Source organism: Urtica dioica, chromosome 9, assembly GCF_054948205.1.
Source record: "Urtica dioica subsp. dioica isolate 48M chromosome 9, U.dioica_male_clone48M_v1_H2, whole genome shotgun sequence".
NCBI classification, from domain to species: domain Eukaryota; kingdom Viridiplantae; phylum Streptophyta; class Magnoliopsida; order Rosales; family Urticaceae; genus Urtica; species Urtica dioica.
The window spans coordinates 29,455,826-29,477,024 of NC_142764.1; the positions used below are offsets into that span (position 1 = coordinate 29,455,826).

The 21,199-nt window shown below is 35.0% G+C and overlaps 3 protein-coding genes across 4 annotated transcripts; 2 read left to right on the forward strand and 1 right to left on the reverse strand.

Annotated features, from left to right (window-relative positions):
• The first annotated feature begins 13,425 nt into the window (after nt 1-13,425).
• LOC149386671 (Pectin lyase-like superfamily protein) lies at nt 13,426-15,971 on the forward strand. 2 transcript variants are annotated; one of them, XM_089624915.1, is made up of 9 exons: nt 13,426-13,745; nt 13,814-13,945; nt 14,026-14,196; nt 14,263-14,301; nt 14,388-14,595; nt 14,685-14,766; nt 15,098-15,206; nt 15,269-15,385; nt 15,464-15,971. In XM_089624915.1, exons 1-9 carry the CDS (start codon nt 13,533-13,535, stop codon nt 15,749-15,751), a joined length of 1,359 nt encoding a protein of 452 aa, XP_089481041.1. In that variant the 5' UTR covers nt 13,426-13,532; the 3' UTR covers nt 15,752-15,971. The 2 variants fall into 2 exon arrangements, with proteins under 2 accessions (XP_089481041.1, XP_089481042.1); XM_089624916.1 differs by having other exon boundaries at nt 14,281-14,301.
• A 562-nt stretch (nt 15,972-16,533) lies between these two features.
• PDF1A (peptide deformylase 1A) lies at nt 16,534-18,029 on the reverse strand. The gene is made up of 4 exons (XM_089626113.1): nt 17,565-18,029; nt 17,223-17,312; nt 17,058-17,125; nt 16,534-16,948 (listed from the first exon to the last, which is right to left on the reverse strand). The coding sequence occupies exons 1-4, from the start codon at nt 17,991-17,993 to the stop codon at nt 16,708-16,710; spliced, it is 828 nt and encodes a 275-aa protein (XP_089482239.1). The 5' UTR covers nt 17,994-18,029; the 3' UTR covers nt 16,534-16,707.
• A 2,355-nt stretch (nt 18,030-20,384) lies between these two features.
• Nucleotides 20,385-20,942, forward strand: LOC149386673 (cotton fiber protein). The gene has a single exon (XM_089627129.1). The coding sequence runs from the start codon at nt 20,504-20,506 to the stop codon at nt 20,741-20,743; it is 240 nt and encodes a 79-aa protein (XP_089483255.1). The 5' UTR covers nt 20,385-20,503; the 3' UTR covers nt 20,744-20,942.
• The last annotated feature ends 257 nt before the right edge of the window (nt 20,943-21,199 follow it).

Here is a 21,199-nt window from a genome sequence, read left to right on the forward strand (position 1 = left end):
AAATAAAACTTGAATTAATATTTTAGAAGAGTGTAAGAAATTAGCTATATATATTTAGTTAGTGGCGTCAATTAATGACAAAAATTTGCCTGTATTTACTATATATATTATCAGCAACGCACGCTTAATTAATTTGGTTAAAAAAATCATTTCATTTATGAAAGCAAATCAAACAGAAACAGATATTCAGAATGTATCCTCTACAACTAATGATGAATAACAGCCAAGCCATTTATTGTCCCTTAATCTAATCCAATCAAGCCCCTAAAATTGTCCGTCTGATATTGAGTATAAATAGAACCACAACAGCAACAGATGAGAGTCATAATTCCCACATTCTCATATATCTCTCCAAAACCCTAGCAGTAAAATATATTATATATATAATATAATATCATGGCCGCTACATCATTCGTGGCGATACTACTCGTAGCTGTTCTTGCTCTCATAAACCCTGCATTCTCAAACCTCCAAAACCCTAACCCTACAAACGATCTTGACGAAGCGGTGTCGCCGGACTCGTTCCTCCTTGGCCTCAAGAAATGCCCAAATATGCTGTTGAAGGAGCACATGGCGGAGAGAGTGATCGGTCACATCCACGTCAGACGCGACATCAAAGATATTCTGAAATGGAGTGCCAAATTCGTAGATTGCGTCGCCGCGAAATACTGTGTTTGCATGGATCTGGATTTTCATCCGTTGATCTACGGCTGCTTCGCCGCCGTGGGAGGGAACTGCATGGTCAAAGCTTTCAAAGGGGTCAACGTCCACTGCGCTCTCGAATGTTTCAAACACATCAATCACCCACAACTTGGTATATACATATATATATATATATATATACATATATATATATATATATATATATAGCGTAGAATTTTCTTATTATTACTCTGTATTTTCTTATTTATATTTTTGGATGACACGTTTTTTTTGTGACAGGACACAAGGGGATGTCAGATATCTGCTTCAGCAAGTGTCTCAAGAAAACATAGCTGTTCGGTCGTAACGGTCCGTACGTGAATAAGCGAATATAAGATAAAAAAAAATGTATTCTTGTTTTAGCAGCTTAAGACACGTAGGTTGTATTATGTAATCAGCCTATGTTGATGTTATTTTGGTTACGCGATCAGATTATCGTGTTTTCTTTATTTTTTTGTACACGCTTGCAATGAATTTTGACGTTTTTATTTATTTATTTATTATTATATATATATCCAATCCAGACAGCTTTCAGAACAATTTCTCATTTTAAACCCTCCTGGAAGTAATAATTAATTAAATTTATATCTAGATAATATCTTCATATTTTATAAGAAATATACTTTTAAGGATAAATATGATTCCAAGATAAAACTTATGTATTAAATTCCGATAAAAAAAGTTATGTATTAAATTGACAATTTATACCATAAAAAAGCATGTGACATTTTATTATACCAATTAGTCTAAACATATAAGAAACAATTAATACAGTTTATATTAATACTGAAAAATAGCACTAAAACTAGCAAAATATTAAGCGAGTCATTACGAAATCCATAGTATTAATAGTCAAATATTACGACAATATGAGTTTGCAACCTAAAAATTGTAGTTTTTAATAGTATATTATATTATCATAATATTTTGATTTGGAAATGATGGACCTAATTCAGAAAATATACATATTGGCCTTGTGTGCGGTTTTCTAGTTTGCTTTGATGGTACAACACTACTTTTTTAAAAAATTGTGAATTCAAACGTACAGCCGAACATATCCAAGTTGCAATAAGACCTTTCTGCACTCTTCGGGGGCTTTCGGGACCATAAAGCTCGATAAACATAAGTTTTTCCTGAACAAAAAGATGCCTTCGTTGTGAGATTAAGATGGACTAGTTTACGTTCATTAAGCACACACTGACATAAAGCACTTTTGGATGCGACTTTTGTCGCATTCAAAAGTCATAAAGTCGCATCCAATAGTCAAAATAGATACGACAAGTCGCATCCAATATTCCGCTATTCCGCATCTGTTGACCTTGCATCAGTACAACTGTACAATTGCTGAAATCCACCCGAGATGAACCTATTACTTAAAATACTAAGCTCAGTTATTCAAGTGATTGTATCATACTTATTTAAGCTATTTATAGCTGTTCTATTATTAAACAGTATACTTTGTTTTCCATGTGGGACTTTTTTTGCACCAGTTTAAAACATACACGAGTGTCACGCAATTCCTTACACATACACGTTGCTATTTTTTTATCCTCTTTTTCTAATACACTTTTAACACTTAAGATTGCTAGTCCATCAATATATATATATATATATATATATATATATATATATATATGTATGTATATATATATATATATTACCAAGGAAATTTTTTTTTAACACAATTTCTAATTTTTAATGTTAAAGATAACTGACATGTAAAGTTACTTTTTTCCCAATTAATATCTTCATTTTGATATCATAACAATCATACTCAAAACTAGCTGTCAATTGGATTGGGTCGACCGTGGAATCTTTCAACTCTCTTTCTAGAGGTTCTTCCTCCAGACCCTTATTAGAAATTAAGGGACCGGGTTGAACAACTCTGTTGAAGATTTGTGTTGAGCCTGATGTATCGGCCCTCAATTGGGTTGGGCCACCTAAGAACTAACCGGTCCGATTCTCTTTTTAGAGGTTTTGGACTGGTCCGATCCTTTTCAGAAAAAGACCCGGCCAAACCGGTCCGTTAAAAGGCCTAGGCTTGACCTGAGGCATAGGTACTCAAGCTCGGCCCAACTCGAGACCTAAAAAAACTTAACTCGGGCCTGGTCCGTTGTATGATTCAACTCTTAAAATATTTATTTTTTACTTAAAATTTATATATTTATGTGTTATATCAAAGGTAAGTCGATTAGACCAAGTTATTGAGGTTGTCGATATGAGATTCTTAGTAAAAAAAAAAAAATCAGGTGAAGATAGGGATGATAATTTTACCCGTTACTTGAATCATACAGGTTGGGTAATACCCAAGTTTTTTATTGGGTCAACGAGGAAGATTGATCAAATTTTTGCGGATACTAGTAGTGGAATAGGTGGACCCGTACTTTACATCAACCGATATCCAACCCCTTATTTGGAATGATTCACGGGACCAATAAGTTCTTTTAACCAGTCTGACCTTTTTTAAAAGGTTTTGGGTTGACTCGACCCTTTTCGAAAAAGGACCGGTTCGAACTGGCATTTTCACTCTTTTTTTAAATGAAACTGAAAACTAGAAAGAAAAAGTGATAAACAAAAAACACTGAAAAATAGAATTTATGGAATGAAAAAGTAAACATGGTATTTGAGGATTACCTTTGAATTTTTTTTTTGTACAGATGGCATTTCTTCTAAGTGGATACTGATTATTTTTTCATGCTAGTATCCGGAGATTGGGAAAGTCGAACGCAATGCCACGGGTTCGTGATGTGATAGTGAGCGAGGCAACATTGTCCAATACTGATAGCAGGTAAGTTCTGCAGCGAAGCTAATCGTGTTTAATTAAAGTCTTAACCTTTTTGTGTTTATCAGGGAGGTAGCGGCTTCATCTCCAAGATCATCTTCAAAAACATGTTGATGGAAAACGTGTCGAACACGATAATTATAGACCAGTATTACTGCGACTCACCTCAACCAAATTATCTGTCATCAACATTAAAGGTAGTTCGGCTACCGAAGAAGCGATAAAATTTGCGTGCAGCGATAGAAACGGCAAATCGGCTTCCATGGTTTCGATTGAGTTGCGGTGGGTCTTCCAGGACGAGGACAAGTCGGAGATCAACGGCGGCAAAGACGATGATGGGCAGTTTGTGTTCTTTTACGGCGAAGACAATAGAATTATTACAATGTTTTATAACACTCAAACGTGATAATCAAATTTTTAAGTTGTGAGTTGTACCAGATAATCTAAAGGTCTTTTGTCTTGTGCCTTGGTCACTCCTTTATGTCTGCCAAAACTATTATCTGAAACCAAAATAACCATGAGTGAAAAGTGCTTATCAAATTCCAATCTAACGTGAGTACAAATATCATTCTCTTTCTAAAATTTTAAACCTTAAACCCAAAGCACTGGAGTGAAAAATTTCAATCTAATGTTACTAGAAATTCCACTCTCTATTTCAGTATATTGCCTAAAGATTATATTTTTTTTATTAAGGAGTTTTGACACAAGAAATTAAACTTAAAAAAAAATAGAGAGATTGCATCAACTACTATCATTTGATAAGTTTTTTCTAATTTCTCACCAAAATGTTAATTTGGCCAAAAATACTATTAAATCACTTGTACTAATACAATTTTACCATCAACAATTGATGTCAATAATTTACGTCAATTGTTGACGTAGATGTCAACAATAGATGTCGATTGTTGACATCTATATCAAGATGTCAACAAACAGAGAACCCAAAACTCACATATGTCAACAATAGATGACAATTGTTGATATCATGTTAAGAGTAAAATTGTATTTGTACAAGTAGTTTACTAGTATTTTTTATCAAATTAAACTTTTGGTGGGAGATTGGAAAAAACTTATCAAATGGTGGTAATTGAGGCAATTTATATATATATATATATATATCAAATAAAATAATTAAAAACTTACCCTTAATGAGATTTCGAGCTGTGGAACAGCGAGGCCAACCTCGAAATCTTCTCTCATAGATGATACCATTACTAGGACAAATTCTGCCACTAGCTTTGGACAAGCATTGGATGCGACTAGTCGCATCCGAATGAGTCACTAGCAGCCACTAAAACTATGGTAATTGAAGTTAGTTTTTTTAGCATTGGTTGCGACTAATAGACCTTCAGTTTTGGATGCGAATAAGTCGCATCCAAAACTCAAAATTCAAAGCGGGATATAATTCTCCCCTATTATTGTAGTCCAATTAATGATGTGACATTTTTTCCCCAATTAATTTAATTATTTTTTGATGCGACAAGTCATATCCATGTAACCTTTGGGTGAGACTAGTCGCATTCAAAAGTATCATTAGATGCGACAAAGTCGCATCCAATTTCTAGGTCAATTCTATACAAAATAGTCTTATACTTCTTCTTCTTCTTCTTCTTCGTCTTCTTCTTCTTCTTCCTCCTAGTGTCTTCTTCATTCCAATCCAAACAAAAGCTCTCCCACCAAAATCTCTCTCCCCGAAATATCTCTCACACTCTCACTCTCTTGAAATCTCCGACGAAGTTCAGCAGTTTTTTCGACCCTCATCCCCGCCCCCAAAGCCGCGTCTTCAGTCGCTCGTCACCGTCTTCTTCGTCCTCGCCGATTAATTCCAGAGGCTCTGGCGGGTACGTCGACTTCGGCGCACAATCTCAGGTATTCTCTTTCTCGATCTGTCTCTTAATCCCTCCACCACTTTCTCTCTCTCTCTTTCTCTCTCTCTCTCTCTCTCTCTCTCTCTCTCTTTCTCTCTCTCTCTCTTTCTCTCTCTCTCTCTCTCGATCTCTAACCCTCTCCCTCTTAATTTTTTTTATGTTATTTTGGTAATTATAATTGCTAATTGTGTTAGTTTAATAGAATATGTTGACAATTGTGTTAGTTTAGTATAATATGTTGTCATTTGTATAAATTAATTGATTATGTAAATTATTTAGGTGATTATAATGTTTTGTTTAGGTTGTTTAATAAGTTATTGTTATTATAAATTTTAATAGACTAATTAGTTTTTGCAGGAGCGGAATTGGATGCGACTAGTCTAAAATCTCACCAAAGTAGATATGGTGGAATAGATTTTGGATGCAACTTGTCGCATCCGAAAAGTCGCATTAAAAACATGCACTTTCGGATGCGACTAGTCGCATCCAATGTCGCATCTATTTTAACCATTGGATGTGAATTTTCGACAAAAGTCGCATCCAAAAGTACTATTTGTCCTAATACATGTCATCAATAATATTCTGGATTTTTTTCGACCTGATGTCATTGATAGAAACTTTTAGGGCCGTTTCGTAAAGAACCGGGTCACGGCTTTCACGATTTTGGCGACTTGGACTACTCCATGTAAAGCCATCATGCGAAGTGACTATCTAATTTATCATTGAGATAGACTAATTCAAAGTAGGATTTGCCGAGGCTGTCAAAGTCTTCATTGTTGATCTTTTTCATCATCGTCTTAAATATATTGATCTCATCTCTTAATTTCTGGTCGGACTCAACCCGTTTTTGCCAAAGTGGTTCATCAAAAACAGTTTTTCTACAATCAGATGGTATCTCATGGGATGCGATCTCTGATGGTAATGCCCAAACCACTCACAATTTGGAGTGCAAAGATTTGCACTATCGTAAGACATGTTCGCTTATCTCACATGATATGTCATGAAGATCGAGAAATCGTAACTCTCAGCATCTACTACCAAAAATATTGGAATTATAATTGTTAATTGTGTTAGTTTAATAGAATATGTTGAGAATTGTGTTATTTTAGTATAATATGTTGTCATTTGTATAAATTAATTGATTAGGAAAATTGTTTAGGTGATTATTATGTTTTGTTTAGGTTGTTTAATAATTTATTATTATTATAAATTTTAATACGACTAATTAGTTTTTGCCGGAGAAGAATTGGATGCGACTAGTCTAAAATCTCGCCAAAGTAGATATGGTGAATTAGAGTCGCATTAAAAACATGGACTTTCGGATGCGACTAGTCGCATCCAAGGTCAACAGATGCAGACTATTGGATGCGATAAATGTCACATCCATTTTAACCATTGGATGTCGATTTTTGGATGTGACAAAAGTCGCATCTAAAATTACTATTTGTCCTAGTGCATGTCATCAATAAATTCTGGATCTTTTTTTACCTGATATCATTGAGAAACTTCTAGGGCCGTTTTGTAAAGAACTAGATCTCCGGCTTTCACGAATTTTGACGACTTGGACTACTCCATGTAAAGCCATTCTTCGAAGTGACTATCTAATTTATCCTTGAGATACACTGATTCAAAGTAGGATTTGCCGAGGCTATTAAAGTCTTCGATATTTATCTTTTCCATCATCGTCTTAACTATATTGTTCTCATCTCTTAATTTCTGGTCGGACTCAACCCGTTTTTGCCAAAGTGATTCATCAAAAACAGTTGCATCACGATCAATAAACTTCTTTCTACAATCAGATGGTATCTCATGGGATGCGATCTCTGATGGTAAAGCCCAAGCCACTCATAATCTGGAGTGCAAAGATTTGCACTGTCGTAAGACATGTTTGTTGATCCCACAAGATACGTCATGAAGATCGAGAAACCGTAACTCTCGGCATTTACTACCACAAAGATTGGAATTATAATCGTTAATTGTGTTAGTTTAGTAGAATATGTTTACAATTGTGTTATTTTAGTATAATATGTTGTCATTGGTATAAATTAATTGATTAGGTAAATTGTTTAGGTGATTCATATGTTCTGTTTAGGTTGTTTAATAAGTTATTGTTAATATAAATTTTAATGCAACTAATTAGTTTTTGCAGGAACAGAATTGGATGCAACTAGTCTAAAATCTCTCCAAAGTAGATATGGTGGAATAGATTTTTGATGCGACTTGTCGCATCCAAAAATTCGCATTAAAAAATATGGACTTTCGGATGCGACAAAGTCGCATCCAATGTCGCATCTATTTTAACCATTGGATGTGAATTTTCGACTTTTGGATGCGACAAAAGTCGCATCCAAAAGTACTATTTGTCCTAGTGCATGTCATCATTAATATTCTGGATCTTTTTCGACCTAATGTCATTGATAGAAATTTCTAGGGCCGTTTTATTAAGAACCGGGTCTCCGGCTTTCACGAATTTTGGCGACTTGGACTACTCCATGTAATGCCATACTGCGAAGTGACTATCTAATTTATCCTTGACATAGAATGATTCAAAGTAGGATTTGCCGAGGCTATTAAAGTCTTCGATATTGATCTTTTCCATCATCGTCTTAAATATATTGATCTCATCTCTTAATACTTGGTCGGACTCAGCCCGTTTTTGCCAAAGTGGTTCATAAAAAACCGTTGCATCACGATCGGTAAATTTCTTTCTACAACAGATGGTATCTCATGGGATGCGATCTCTGATGGTAAAGCTCAAACCACTCACAATCCGGAGTGCAAAGGTTTGCACTGTCGTAAGACATGTATGTTGATCCCACAAGATACGTCATGAAGATCGAGAAACCGTAACTCTCGGCATTTACTACCACAAAGATTGGAATTATAATCGTTAATTGTATTAGTTTAGTAGAATATGTTGACAATTGTGTTATTTTAGTATAATATGTTGTCATTGGTATAAATTAACTGATTAGGTAAATTGTTTAGGTGATACATATGTTTTGTTTAGGTTGTTTAATAAGTTATTGTTAGTATAAATTTTAATGCGACTAATTAGTTTTCGAGGGAGCAGAATTAGATGCAACTAGTCTAAAATCTCGCCAAAATAGATATGGTGTAATAGATTTTTTATGCGACTTATCGCATCCAAAAATTCGCATTAAAAAATATGGACTTTCGGATGCGACAAAGTCGCATCCAATGTCGCATCTATTTTAACCATTGGATGTGAATTTTCGACTTTTGGATGCGACAAAAGTCGCATCCAAAAGTACTATTTGTCCTAGTGCGTGTCATCATTAATATTCTGGATCTTTTTCGACCTAATGTCATTGCCGTTTTGTTAAGAACCGGGTCTCCGGCTTTCACGAATTTTGACGACTTGGACTACTCCATGTAAAGCCATACTGCGAAGTGACTATCTAATTTATCCTTGAGATAGAATGATTCAAAGTAGGATTTGCCGAGGCTGTTAAAGTCTTCGATGTTGATCTTTTCCATCATCGTCTTAAATATATTGATCTCATCTCTTAATACTTGGTCGGACTCAGCCCGTTTTTGCCAAAGTGGTTCATAAAAAACCGTTGCATCACGATCGGTAAATTTCTTTCTACAACTGATGGTATCTAATGGGATGCGATCTCTGATGGTAAAGCCCAAGCCACTCACAATCTGGAGTGCAAAGGTTTGCACTATCGTAAGACATGTATGTTGATCCCACAAGATACGTCATGAAGATCGAGAAACTGTAACTCTCGACATTTACTACCACAAAGATTGGAATTATAATCGTTAATCGTGTTAGTTTAGTAGAATATGTTGACAATTGTGTTATTTTAGTATAATATGTTGTCATTGGTATAAATTAATTGATTAAGTAAATTGTTTAGGTAATTCGTATGTTTTGTTTAGGTTGTTTAATAAGTTATTGTTAGTATAAATTTTAATGCGACTAATTAGTTTTTGAGGTAGCAGAATTGGATGTAACTAGTCTAAAATCTCGCCAAAGTAGATATGGTGGAATAGATTTTGGATGCGACTTGTTGCATCCAAAAAGTCGCATAAAAAAACATCTACTTTCGGATGCGACTAGTCGCATCCAATGTCGCATCTATTTTAACCATTGGATGTGATTTTTCGACTTTTGGATGCGACAAAAGTCACATCCAAAAGTACTATTTGTCCTAGTGCATGTCATCATTAATATTCTGGATCTTTTTCAACCTAATGTCATTGATAGAAACTTCTAGGGCTGTTTTGTTAAGAACCGGGTCTCCGGCTTTCACGAATTTTGGCGACTTGGACTACTCCATGTAATGCCATACTGCGAAGTGACTACCTAATTTATCATTGAGATAGAATGATTCAAAGTAGGATTTGCCGAGGCTATTAAAGTCTTCGATGTTGATCTTTTCCATCATCATCTTAAATATATTGATCTCATCTCTTAATACTTGGTCGGACTCAGCCCGTTTTTGTCAAAGTGGTTCATAAAAAACCGTTGCATCACGATCGGTAAATTTCTTTCTACAACAGATGATATCTCATGGGATGCGATCTCTGATGGTAAAGCTCAAACCACTCACAATCCGGAGTGCAAAGGTTTGCACTGTCGTAAGACATGTATGTTGATCCCACAAGATACGTCATGAAGATCGAGAAACCGTAACTCTCGGCATTTACTACCACAAAGATTGGAATTATAATCGTTAATTGTGTTAGTTTAGTAGAATATGTTGACAATTGTGTTATTTTAGTATAATATGTTGTCATTGGTATAAATTAACTGATTAAGTAAATTGTTTAGGTGATACATATGTTTTGTTTAGGTTGTTTAATAAGTTATTGTTAGTATAAATTTTAATGCGACTAATTAGTTTTTGAGGGAGCAGAATTGGATGCAACTAGTCTAAAATCTCGCCAAAGTAGATGTGGTGTAATAGATTTTTGATGCGACTTATCGCATCCAAAAATTCGCATTAAAAAATATGGACTTTCGGATGTCGCATCCAATGTCGCATCTATTTTAACCATTGGATGTGAATTTTCGACTTTTGGATGCGACAAAAGTCGCATCCAAAAGTACTATTTGTCCTAGTGCATGTCATCATTAATATTCTGGATCTTTTTCGACCTAATGTCATTGCCGTTTTGTTAAGAACCGGGTCTCCGGCTTTCACGAATTTCGACGACTTGGACTACTCCATGTAAAGCCATACCGCGAAGTGACTATCTAATTTATCCTTGAGATAGAATGATTCAAAGTAGGATTTGCCGAGGCTGTTAAAGTCTTTGATGTTGATCTTTTCCATCATCGTCTTAAATATATTGATCTCATCTCTTAATACTTGGTCGGACTCAGCCCGTTTTTGCCAAAGTGGTTCATAAAAAACCGTTGCATCACGATCGGTAAATTTCTTTCTACAACAGATGGTATCTAATGGGATGCGATCTCTGATGGTAAAGCCCAAGCCACTCACAATCCGGAGTGCAAAGGTTTGCACTATCGTAAGACATGTATGTTGATCCCACAAGATACGTCATGAAGATCGAGAAACTGTAACTCTCGACATTTACTACCACAAAGATTGGAATTATAATCGTTAATCGTGTTAGTTTAGTAGAATATGTTGACAATTGTGTTATTTTAGTATAATATGTTGTCATTGGTATAAATTAATTGATTAGGTAAATTGTTTAGGTGATTCGTATGTTTTGTTTAGGTTGTTTAATAAGTTATTGTTAGTATAAATTTTAATGCGACTAATTAGTTTTTGAGGGAGCAGAATTGGAAGCAACTAGTATAAAATCTCGCCAAAGTAGATATGGTGGAATAGATTTTGGATGCGACTTGTCGCATCCAAAAAGTCGCATAAAAAAACATCGACTTTCGGATGCGACTAGTCGCATCCAATGTCGCATCTATTTTAACCATTGGATGTGATTTTTCGACTTTTGGATGCGACAAAAGTCACATCCAAAAGTACTATTTGTCCTAGTGCATGTCATCAGTTTTGGACAACTGTTGAAATCTTGTATATAGAACTTATATACCCACCCGAGATGACCCTATTACTTAAAATACTAAGCTCAATTCTTAAAGTGATTGTATCATACTTATTTAAGCTATTTATAGTTGTTCTATTATTAAATAGTACATTTTGTTTTTCATGCGGGAATTTTTTTTTTTTTACCAATTTAAGTCACACACGAGTGCCACGCAATTCCTTACATATACGCGTTGCTATTTTTTTATCTTTTTTTTCTAATGCACGTTTAACACTGATTGCTAGTCCATCAATAAATATAGAGAAAATATCTGTAGTATCCCTCGTGTTTAATCAAAATGCGAGATTTATCCCCTTTATTTCTATAAATATCAGATATATCCTTTCAGTTTAATATAAATGACATATATCTCCCCTAAAAAAATGTTATATTACAAATATCACCCTTTTCGTTTGAACTCCCAAAAATACCCTTAATAGAATAAATATTTATTTACTGTTTTATTAAAAAAAAATCAAAATCTCTCTTTATAAAAAAAATCATTAACTTTTTATAAAGAAATTTTTTAATTTAATTTTTTTGTATATAGAATAGAAAATAAAAAAATTATTTCATTAAGGGTATTTTGGGGAGTTTAAATTATTTTTTTGTAAAAAAATAAACGAAAAAGGATGATATTTGTAATTTAACATTTTTTAGGGGATGTATATGTCATTTATATTAAACGGAAGGGATATGTCTGATATTTCTAGAAATAGATGGGATAAATCTCGCATTTCGATTAAACACGAGGGGTACTCATGATATTTTCCCATAAATATATATTACCAAGGAAAAAACATTTAACACAATTTCTAATTTCTAATGTTAAAGATGACTAACATGTTACTTTTTTCTCAATTAATATCTTCATTTTGATATCACGACACTCATACTCAAAAGTAGAGCTGTCAATTGGATTGTGTTACCCGTGAACTCTTTCTACTCTCTTTTTAGAGGTTTTGGGTCATCCCGACCTTTTTTAGAAAGGGACTGGGTTGAACAAGTTTGTTGAAGGTTTGGGTTGAGCCTGAGGCATAGACCCTCAATTGGGTTGGGCCACTAATATATAAATTTTAAGTCAAAATAAATATTTTAAGGGTAGGCCCAAACCTAACTTAATTAGGGCCCGTACTAAACCCGAGTTAAGTTTTTTTAGGGCTCGGGTCGTGCCGAGCTTGAGGGCCTATGCCTCAAGCCTAGCCTAGGCCCTTTAACGGGCCGGTTTGGCCCGGTCTTTTCTAAAAAGGATCGGGCCGGCCCAAAAATTCTAAAAAGATAGTCGGACCGGTTAGTCTTGTATGTGTTATATCAAAGGTAAGTCAATTAGACCAAGTTATTGAGGTTCGGTAATATCCAAGTTTTTTATTGGGTCAACGAGGAGGATTGATAAGATTTTAGCGAACCCGGGTAACGGAATAGGTGGACCTGTACCTTTCATCAACCGATACCATTCGGAATCGATCACGGGACCAATAAGTTCTTTTAACCGGTCGGACCTTTTTTTAAAGGTTTTGGGTTGATCCAACCCTTTTGGAAAAAAGATTGGGTCGAACTAGGCCTTTGAAGAAGTTGACCTCAAGTCCGGACTTACCGGGCCCTAAAAAATCCTAAAATTTTATAATTAGAAAAAACAATCAAACAAAAAAACAACTGGTAAACGGGTTACAGATATATCATTTTTCTACTCTTTACTTGATCGGTCGGTGTACTCGTCACCTAGTCTGCTTTAAAAATTGGACAAATATGTTCGGATAACAAGTCCAATTTTTAATCGGATTTAGATAACACAATAAGTAGATTCGACTGGACTTGTAGCCGTTGTCAGTCTTGAAGAGTTTGGTTGACCTCCATATATGAGATTTATATTCGAACAAATATTTATAATGATAATACCAAAAAGAACACCGTCGTCGTTTATAACAAGCGCATTAGTCGTTTATGACTATCTTGTCGTTTCCAGTAAAGTTACATTGTCAAAGAAAGCACTAAAAGCAAAACCCGTGGTAAAGCTTCGACAGAAGAGCTCTCACAATTAAAAGGAATCTTCTTCGTCCTCAAAAAAAGATCAATTCAAGCTTTTCGCCGATTCAACACTCCACGAATCTGAGGCTCTGGAATGGTGTGCGATCATGAGGCGCTTCAGAATCAGACCACATTGGAGCTGTGTCGTCGCTCTGGTCTATGCGACGACGTCGTTTCTTGGGAGCTCAGAACCAGTCGCTCCTTCGTCTCTTCTTGACCTCCAAACGAACGAGTCGATCGCAACTCGACCCACATTCAAACGTCTTCTTTCAGTCTCTGAATTCGGCGCCATCGGAAACGGCATTACCGACGACACTCAGGTCGAGTATTCTTACTAATTAATTGCATTGCTTGACATGTCATTTATATACATTCCCAATTCGTTCAGGCATTCGAGAATGCTTGGAACACGGCTTGTTCATCAACTCTAGAAACAAAAATCGTAGTCCCTTCGAAAAGGACTTACTTGGTTCACCCCATTTTTCTCGGCGGGCCTTGCCTTTCAAATATCACACTAAAGGTAAGCACTTTTATATACTTTGATGTTTCTCTGCACCGGACTTGACTTGACTTGACTGTCTGTTTTGTGCGTGGTGTTAGATATCTGGAACCGTTATCGCACCAGAAGATCCCGAGGCCTGGCTCGGATTCAGCCGAAGAAAATGGCTTTACGTCCACGAGGTGAACCATCTCACTGTCGAGGGTCGAGGGACGATCAACGGTATGGGACAGAAATGGTGGTCTCGCTCCTGCAAAATCAAGTCCTCCAATGTATCAAATACTTCTCTTGCTTTTCGATTCGTATTTTCAACTGCGATTCGCTAAAATAAAAAAAAGGCTCTTACTTTATTGCAGCCATGCCGACACGCTCCAACAGTAAGTCTCTGCTCGAGATTTCGGACATTTGTATGTATCGCTTTCGATTTCGCTTTTACTCGGATATAAACCGTGGTTCGGTTCAGGCGATCACTTTCCACAAGTGCGAGAATTTAAAGGTCAGAAATTTGGTGCTCGTGAACAGCCAACAAATGCACATGGCGTTCACCAACTGTGACTCGGTCCGAGTCTCCCGTTTGAGGCTCGTCGCTCCCGCTTCGAGCCCTAACACCGACGGAGTTCACATCAGCTCTTCGACCGATGTCGAGGTTAAGGACAGTGTGTTTCAGACAGGTCAGAGTCAGACGGATAATTTCTTGAAGTTTTCTTGTACTGTAAATCGATAGACTCGTTACAGATTTCTCTTAGGTTTTTTTTTTCAGGTGATGACTGCATTTCGATAGTCGGAAATTCCTCGCGAATTCGTATTAGACGGATCGAGTGTGGTCCGGGACATGGTATCAGGTAAATGAGTTTTCCTTTTAAGTTCCAAAGTACCAGAAACACACCCACAAGTGAATAGGGAGAGTTACAAAAATATCTACTTTGTATATGTTCATTCCTTGAATAAATATGTCAAAGTTTCAAACCTTCTACAAAGACTTCTGTAGTTTTAATTTTCAGACGATTTTGCTCTTATTTTAAGTAAAACTGAAAACAGGAAAGAAAAATTGATATGAAACTGTAAACATTAAAATAAGAAAATAAGCCAGGTAAGCATGGTATTTGAGGATTACTTTGAAAATAAGGTACCAATGCTATTTCTTCTAAGTGTATACTGATTTTTCATGCTTAGTATCGGAAGCTTGGGAAAGTCGAACGCTATGTCGCACGTACGTGATGTGATAGTGAACGAGGCAACTTTATCCCATACCGATAATGGGGCCAGGATTAAAACATGGCAGGTAAGTTCTGTAGCGAAGCTAATCGTGTTTAATTAAAGTCTTAACCTTTTTGTGTTTATCAGGGAGGTAGTGGCTTCATCTCCAAGATCACCTTCAAAAACATGTTGATGGAAAACGTGTCGAACCCGATAATTATTGACCAGTATTACTGTGACTCACCTCAACCTTGTCAAAATCAGGTTAAAAAAAAAAAAACAATCGTTAGCAACATCATTTAAATTCCAAGGAAAATAATTACGATATTGTTTTATATGTAGAGTTCGGCGGTGAAAGTGAAGGACGTATCGTTCATCAACGTTAAAGGCAGTTCGGCTACCGAAGAAGCGATTAAATTTGCTTGCAGTGACAGCGTTCCATGCGAAAAGCTATACTTGGAAGACGTAGAGCTTGTTTCGTGCGTTGAAGGGACTACGAAATCGTCTTGTTGGTCGGCTTATGGCTCGAGTTCTGGTCTGGTTTATCCTTCTGCGTGCTCTTTCCCTGCTCAAGCCTTCATTCAAAAGCCAGGCTGGTCTGTCAACTCTCTGAGCCTAAGCAGTGAATGACACACTTGGTCTGTTTCTCCTCTCGAATAGGCGAGCATTGTGTATATTTTTTTTATAGAAGGCATACGTGTATATCTGCGAGTTTTATTCATAATTATATCATACACGGTTCGGAGAATGCAGTGAAGATGTAGATTTCCCAATAATTTTTGAAAGTGTGTGATGTTGATGATGAATACAATAAAATAAAAAGGAAGAAATTACCTGACGAATATCGGCAGAAAAAAAAAAGATCAATTCCATAAAATACTTTCTGTCTCCTTCCAGTTATTTTTTTCCAAGACATTTTTTTAGTGTTGATCATAAATATAAATTTTTAGGGAATGTGACATTAGATCTACAATTTTTTAATAAGAAATTTTCCATAAAGTTTTATTTAGCTTTTTTTTAGTGTTTACCTTTTCAATTTTCAAAAATAAGAGTTGTTGGAAGTTTTTTCCCATCAAAATAAATAAAAATTCAGTGCGATAGTCTCAAAGTAATGAAATTCTGGAAGAAAAAAAAAACAAAAAATTGGCTACGTAAGTCACCTAAACTATATAAATTGTAAATTAGCTAACTTTTGGTAAATAATTTGTAAATAGCCAACTTGCATACGTGGCAGTCTATTAACTACCTAAAATATATGTTTGGTTGTGTTAAATAAGGCTTTTATTAATCTGTTAATAAGTTTACTTGGCTATTTACAAGAAATTAACAAAAAATGAGCTATATCTCAATCCACTATATCTGTGTGGCTATATAACTTAATAACCAAAAAAAAAATGCTTCATTCAAATTTCTGCCATGAATTGTGACACAAGCAAGCTGTAACTTTTTGCAGCTTCACACGGATATAAAAAAAAAAAAAAAAAAAAAAAGCCAGTAAAATCAACCGAATAAATCAGACGCCGAAAGCTCATGCGAGAAGCCATTTCTCGACAATGTCAAAATGTTGACGAAACGTAAAAAAGCAGCTATCGAGGGCCGAGAGTGGGACACCCATCAGAAAGAGGCAATTCGAAGTTTTCAACGGTTCGAAATGTCTTCGGAACCATCTTATCCACATAAATGGTTCCTTCCAAATGGTCGCACTCGTGCTGCAAAACACGAGCTTGCCAGCCCGAAGCCTTCACTTTGATGGGCTTCCCAAATCGGTCCAATCCAACGACCTCGACGTCGAGATATCTCTCCACCACACCTCTATACCCGTCGACACTGAAATAAAAAAATAAAATAAAAAAAATAAATAAAAAAAGAGGTTTCACTTTGCTCGCCTGATCTTGAAAACTGCCTTATGAGACTAAATGATACTACTATATAGTACCTTAAGCAGCCTTCGAAAAAGAATGCTGTGTTATTGCTTGTCTTCTTGAGCTTCGGGTTGATTATAACCTGCTCAAACCAACTAAAACTAGTACAATGTTTTGGAACACTCGAATGTGACAATAATTTTTATTTTTTAAATTTATATAAAAGTTGACACTCATACCAGAAGATCAAAAGGCCTTCTGTCTTGTGCTTTGGTCACTTCTTTGGGCTCATAACTGATGTACTCTTCGGTGTCTTCGAGAACTATTATCTGAAATCCAAATTAACACGAGTGAAACGTGCTTATCAACTCCATTTCTTTTCTGTCTTTGCATTCACAATAAAAAAAAATTGTTGAATGCACTAATCTACGATTACTTCAAATTCCATTCTCTATGTCAAACCCTAAACCGGTCACCGGTGGAGGGAAAAAAAAAGTATTTTGCGTAAAGATAATATTTTTAATAAGAGCATTTTTTACCCAAGAAATTAGATATATAAAAAAAAAAAAAAAAACACCGACCCTTAATGGGATTCCGAGTTGTGGAGCTGCGAGACCAACCCCGGGAGCTTTTCTCATAGAGAACACCATGTCGTCAATAGTCTTCTGGATCTTATCCGACCCGATTTCGTCGGCGGAAACTTCCCGGGCCGGTTCGTGAAGAACCGGATCGCCGGCTTTCACGATTTCCGGCGACTTGGGTTTCTCCTTGGACTTGCCGAGACCCAGAAGCCAGCTGGCTCTGGCAAGGGTCGGGGAGTCAGAACCGTACATTCTTCGGGTCCTGAGGATTGTTCCGTTTGGGTACGGGTTGATGGGATTTCGGGGTTTTCTGAAAATCGGGTTGAGAAGGCCGGGTTTGAAAGACTTTTCGGTTCGGAGAATCGGAACGAAACGGAGCGACACTCGATGGACTGTTTCCATTGGCGATAACAAAAAAGAGACTCGCATCTGAATGTTCGATTCAGAGTTACCTCGCTAAAAACTAAATTTGCAATTTACTTTTTTTTTCCCATTTGTTTTAAATTATAATTTGACCAACATATCTCATGCATTTTTTATTTTTAGGAAACAAGTGACGACTTAGATGTGCAACAATTATCTGAATATATGGAATTGTAATTTATAACAAAATACTCATCAAAATGTATATTTTTAATTTTATAAGAGTTAAGCAAAATACCCAAATCATAAATCAAATCTTGCAAAAAACTATGAAGTCAGAAAATGTATAAATTTTACTCCATGGATATCGGCTTTTCATCATCGTCGGAGGAGCGATGATCAATCAGTGCTCATATAGAGTATAATTCACAGTCATATACTTTCATGTCAAATGGAAGCGAAGTAAAATAATATTAACAGACATCAAATTTCAACTTATTATATTTTTCTCATACTGTATCATCGAGATTATAATTATTTACATATTTGACTTGAACAAGAAGTTTTGGGTTTAGGAAAATTTCAAGGCATACCAACTTCTTCAAATGTATTCTACAAATCCAGACCAAACTTTTCCTTAATATATACTGTTTATAGTTTCATTAAGCGTTTTTTCACTGATTACCGTTTTAGTTAGAATATGATTATTTATAGTTCCAATTTTAAGAACCGGTACTCATGAAATTTATTGAAAGTCCGTATCGGTATATGCAATTGGTAGCCCAATAAGATATCTAGTCGAGGCTCTCTCTAGCCAGGCCCAACTAATCAACTTTCTACGCCTCTAAAGAACTGCGGTGTGAACATAATCAGAGCCTTTGACTTTGTCGCTAAAAAAAAAAAAAAAAAAAAAAAAAAAAAAAAAAAAAAAACTGAAATAATATATAAAAAGAAGTATCCATTAGTTAAATAGACATATTTATAATTCAAAAAATTAGAAAAATAGCCAATTTAAACTTTTGATATTGCTAAATAGCCAAGGTTTGGTAAATATTAGGTAAATAACCATAAATGATGACGTGGCTTAATATGACAGTGACTATTTACTTTATATTTACGTTTGTAAATATAGAAAATTGGCTATTTACCTAATATTTACAAAATATTTGCTATTTAGCAATTTTCAACGTTTAAGTTGGCTATTTTGCTAAATTACCCATTTATAATTTGACATAATATTATATAAATAATCACTTTCATATATTTACATACATACGTAAATCTTAAATAAATACTCACTTCTATTAATCAGGTCACGTCATCTTTACGATTCTTTACTTAATATTTACAAAACGTTGATTATATAACAATTTTAAACGTTTTAATCGGCTATCTACCCAATATTTTATAAAAAAGAAACATGGACCTAATTTTGTGCCATCCTCGTAATTTGGGTAACCCATATGGGCAACAATTCCACCCATACGCTGCCAATTAAAAGCAAACATGCATGTGTAGATCTGGTGCTTCAATCTTATTTTATATTCATTTTACTTCCAATCTTATTTCCTACGTGTATTTATAGATATAGATATATAAGAACCCTATGCATTGTACCTAAACAGTTAGGAAGCTTAGGCATAGATACCATTTCCACTATCCTTTTGTATGTTTCATGTATATCCTTTAATATATTTCAACATATGATAATACTAAACATATACAATATGATTTGAACTTGCATGTGTACTATGATTCTCAACAATTTATTAATATTCCTTGACTCGCCTAATTAGGCGCCAAACAAGGCACCTTTTCGGTCCTCCTAATTAATTCCACAGCGTAAGCCGTAAGAAAATTTTCTATGTAATGTTATAATATGTATATATCACTTAGGAGTGACTTTGCAATTTGCCCAAGTTATGTATGCCATTGTTGCACATGCGTATGAAATAGAACTATATACATTGGAACGTTACGTATATCTTATTCTTTGCATGTAAAAGTTCTACCAGGGTCTTCTTATCCTTATATTTGTGGCGTATATTAGTTGTAATAAAATAATACCATGGTTAAAAGTTCATGGTTTTGACCTTCCTAGCTTTACTTTGCGTGCGTTGAATAATCATATACGCGCATCTAAAAATTTTCAGGCAGAACAAAAATCAAAAAGCTTAGAAGTTTCTACACAAATGGAATCTGATCATAGATTGTAAATGACGCGGAAATTACCAAAACTTTACCCTCTTGGGCATGTCCTAGAAGATTGTTAGAGAATATATATATTGAAATTAAGCTATCTTAACTATTGCTACATTTTTACTTAAAGCAAATGAGCTTTATTTTTCAATTCAATATAGGAGGCCCCCAGCTTGAAGCTTCCGACAGTATAACTCTAATAAAATAATGTGCACAATAATTGAGAGAGAAAATAAATAATCATTTTTTCGGTCCTTATAAATAGGAAATCATAGCTAAGAGTTTATCATCACAAAAACACATCCAAAATATAGAAGAGAAAAAAAAAACCTCTTGTAGAGAAAGAGACAGATACTACACATATACACAGATTAGCTATGAGTAAGAACTACATCAACGACTTTAGTGACATCAATGGAGGTACAACAAGAAGGTCTGGCGATTCGATTGTCGCGGAGAAGAACAAGACTAATACGAACAAGAAGCTCGAGACAAAGGCGTCAATGGATATCAACGAAAGCGCAGACCTGTTTATCAAGAAGTTTAGGCAACAGCTCTTAATCCAGAGGCTTGACTCCATTGAGAATTACAAGCAAATGCTTGCTAGAGGGCTTTGAGTGATTAATTTTTATATTATATATATATATATGGTGTTTTAAAATGTGTCATGCTGTAATAAAATTAGCTTAATAATTGTGTGTTAGACTGTCTTAAAATGTATTTGCTGTATTGTTTTAACTATATAATTATTTTTTTTATGGGAACATTATAAGCATATTAACAAGCAATAAAACTATGTATATTTTCTCCTTTTTATTTTTGGGTGTTAGATCTATCTAACTATTCAAGGAACCAAGAGTACAAGCATCTAGATTTTTTTTTTAACCTCGGAACTTTAATATGCCTGCATCGAATATTAAGTTTTGTTCTGCAAACAGAAGATAATACTTTATAAATAGATGGGATTTTTTTTTTCGTTAACAAGAAAGGTTCATAGAAGTGATTTTCTATCTCTAATAATAATTATATTTTTAAGCATGGAATGTGAATATTTAGTCGAATAATAATATTAA

Bases quoted from the DNA above. Each gene is read 5' to 3' on its own strand.
- LOC149386671 (XM_089624915.1), top strand. From the start codon at position 13,533: ATGAGGCGCTTCAGAATCAGACCACATTGGAGCTGTGTCGTCGCTCTG. The intron at 14,302-14,387 runs GTAAGTCTCTGC...GGTTCGGTTCAG, and splicing joins CATGCCGACACGCTCCAACA to GCGATCACTTTCCACAAGTG. The intron at 14,767-15,097 runs GTAAATGAGTTT...TTTCATGCTTAG, and splicing joins GGTCCGGGACATGGTATCAG to TATCGGAAGCTTGGGAAAGT.
- PDF1A (XM_089626113.1), bottom strand. From the start codon at position 17,993: ATGCGAGTCTCTTTTTTGTTATCGCCAATGGAAACAGTCCATCGAGTG. The intron at 17,313-17,564 runs GTCGGTGTTTTT...TTTGGATTTCAG, and splicing joins AACTCGGAATCCCATTAAGG to ATAATAGTTCTCGAAGACAC. The intron at 16,949-17,057 runs GTACTATATAGT...TTTTTATTTCAG, and splicing joins TTTTTCGAAGGCTGCTTAAG to TGTCGACGGGTATAGAGGTG.
- LOC149386673 (XM_089627129.1), top strand. From the start codon at position 20,504: ATGAGTAAGAACTACATCAACGACTTTAGTGACATCAATGGAGGTACA.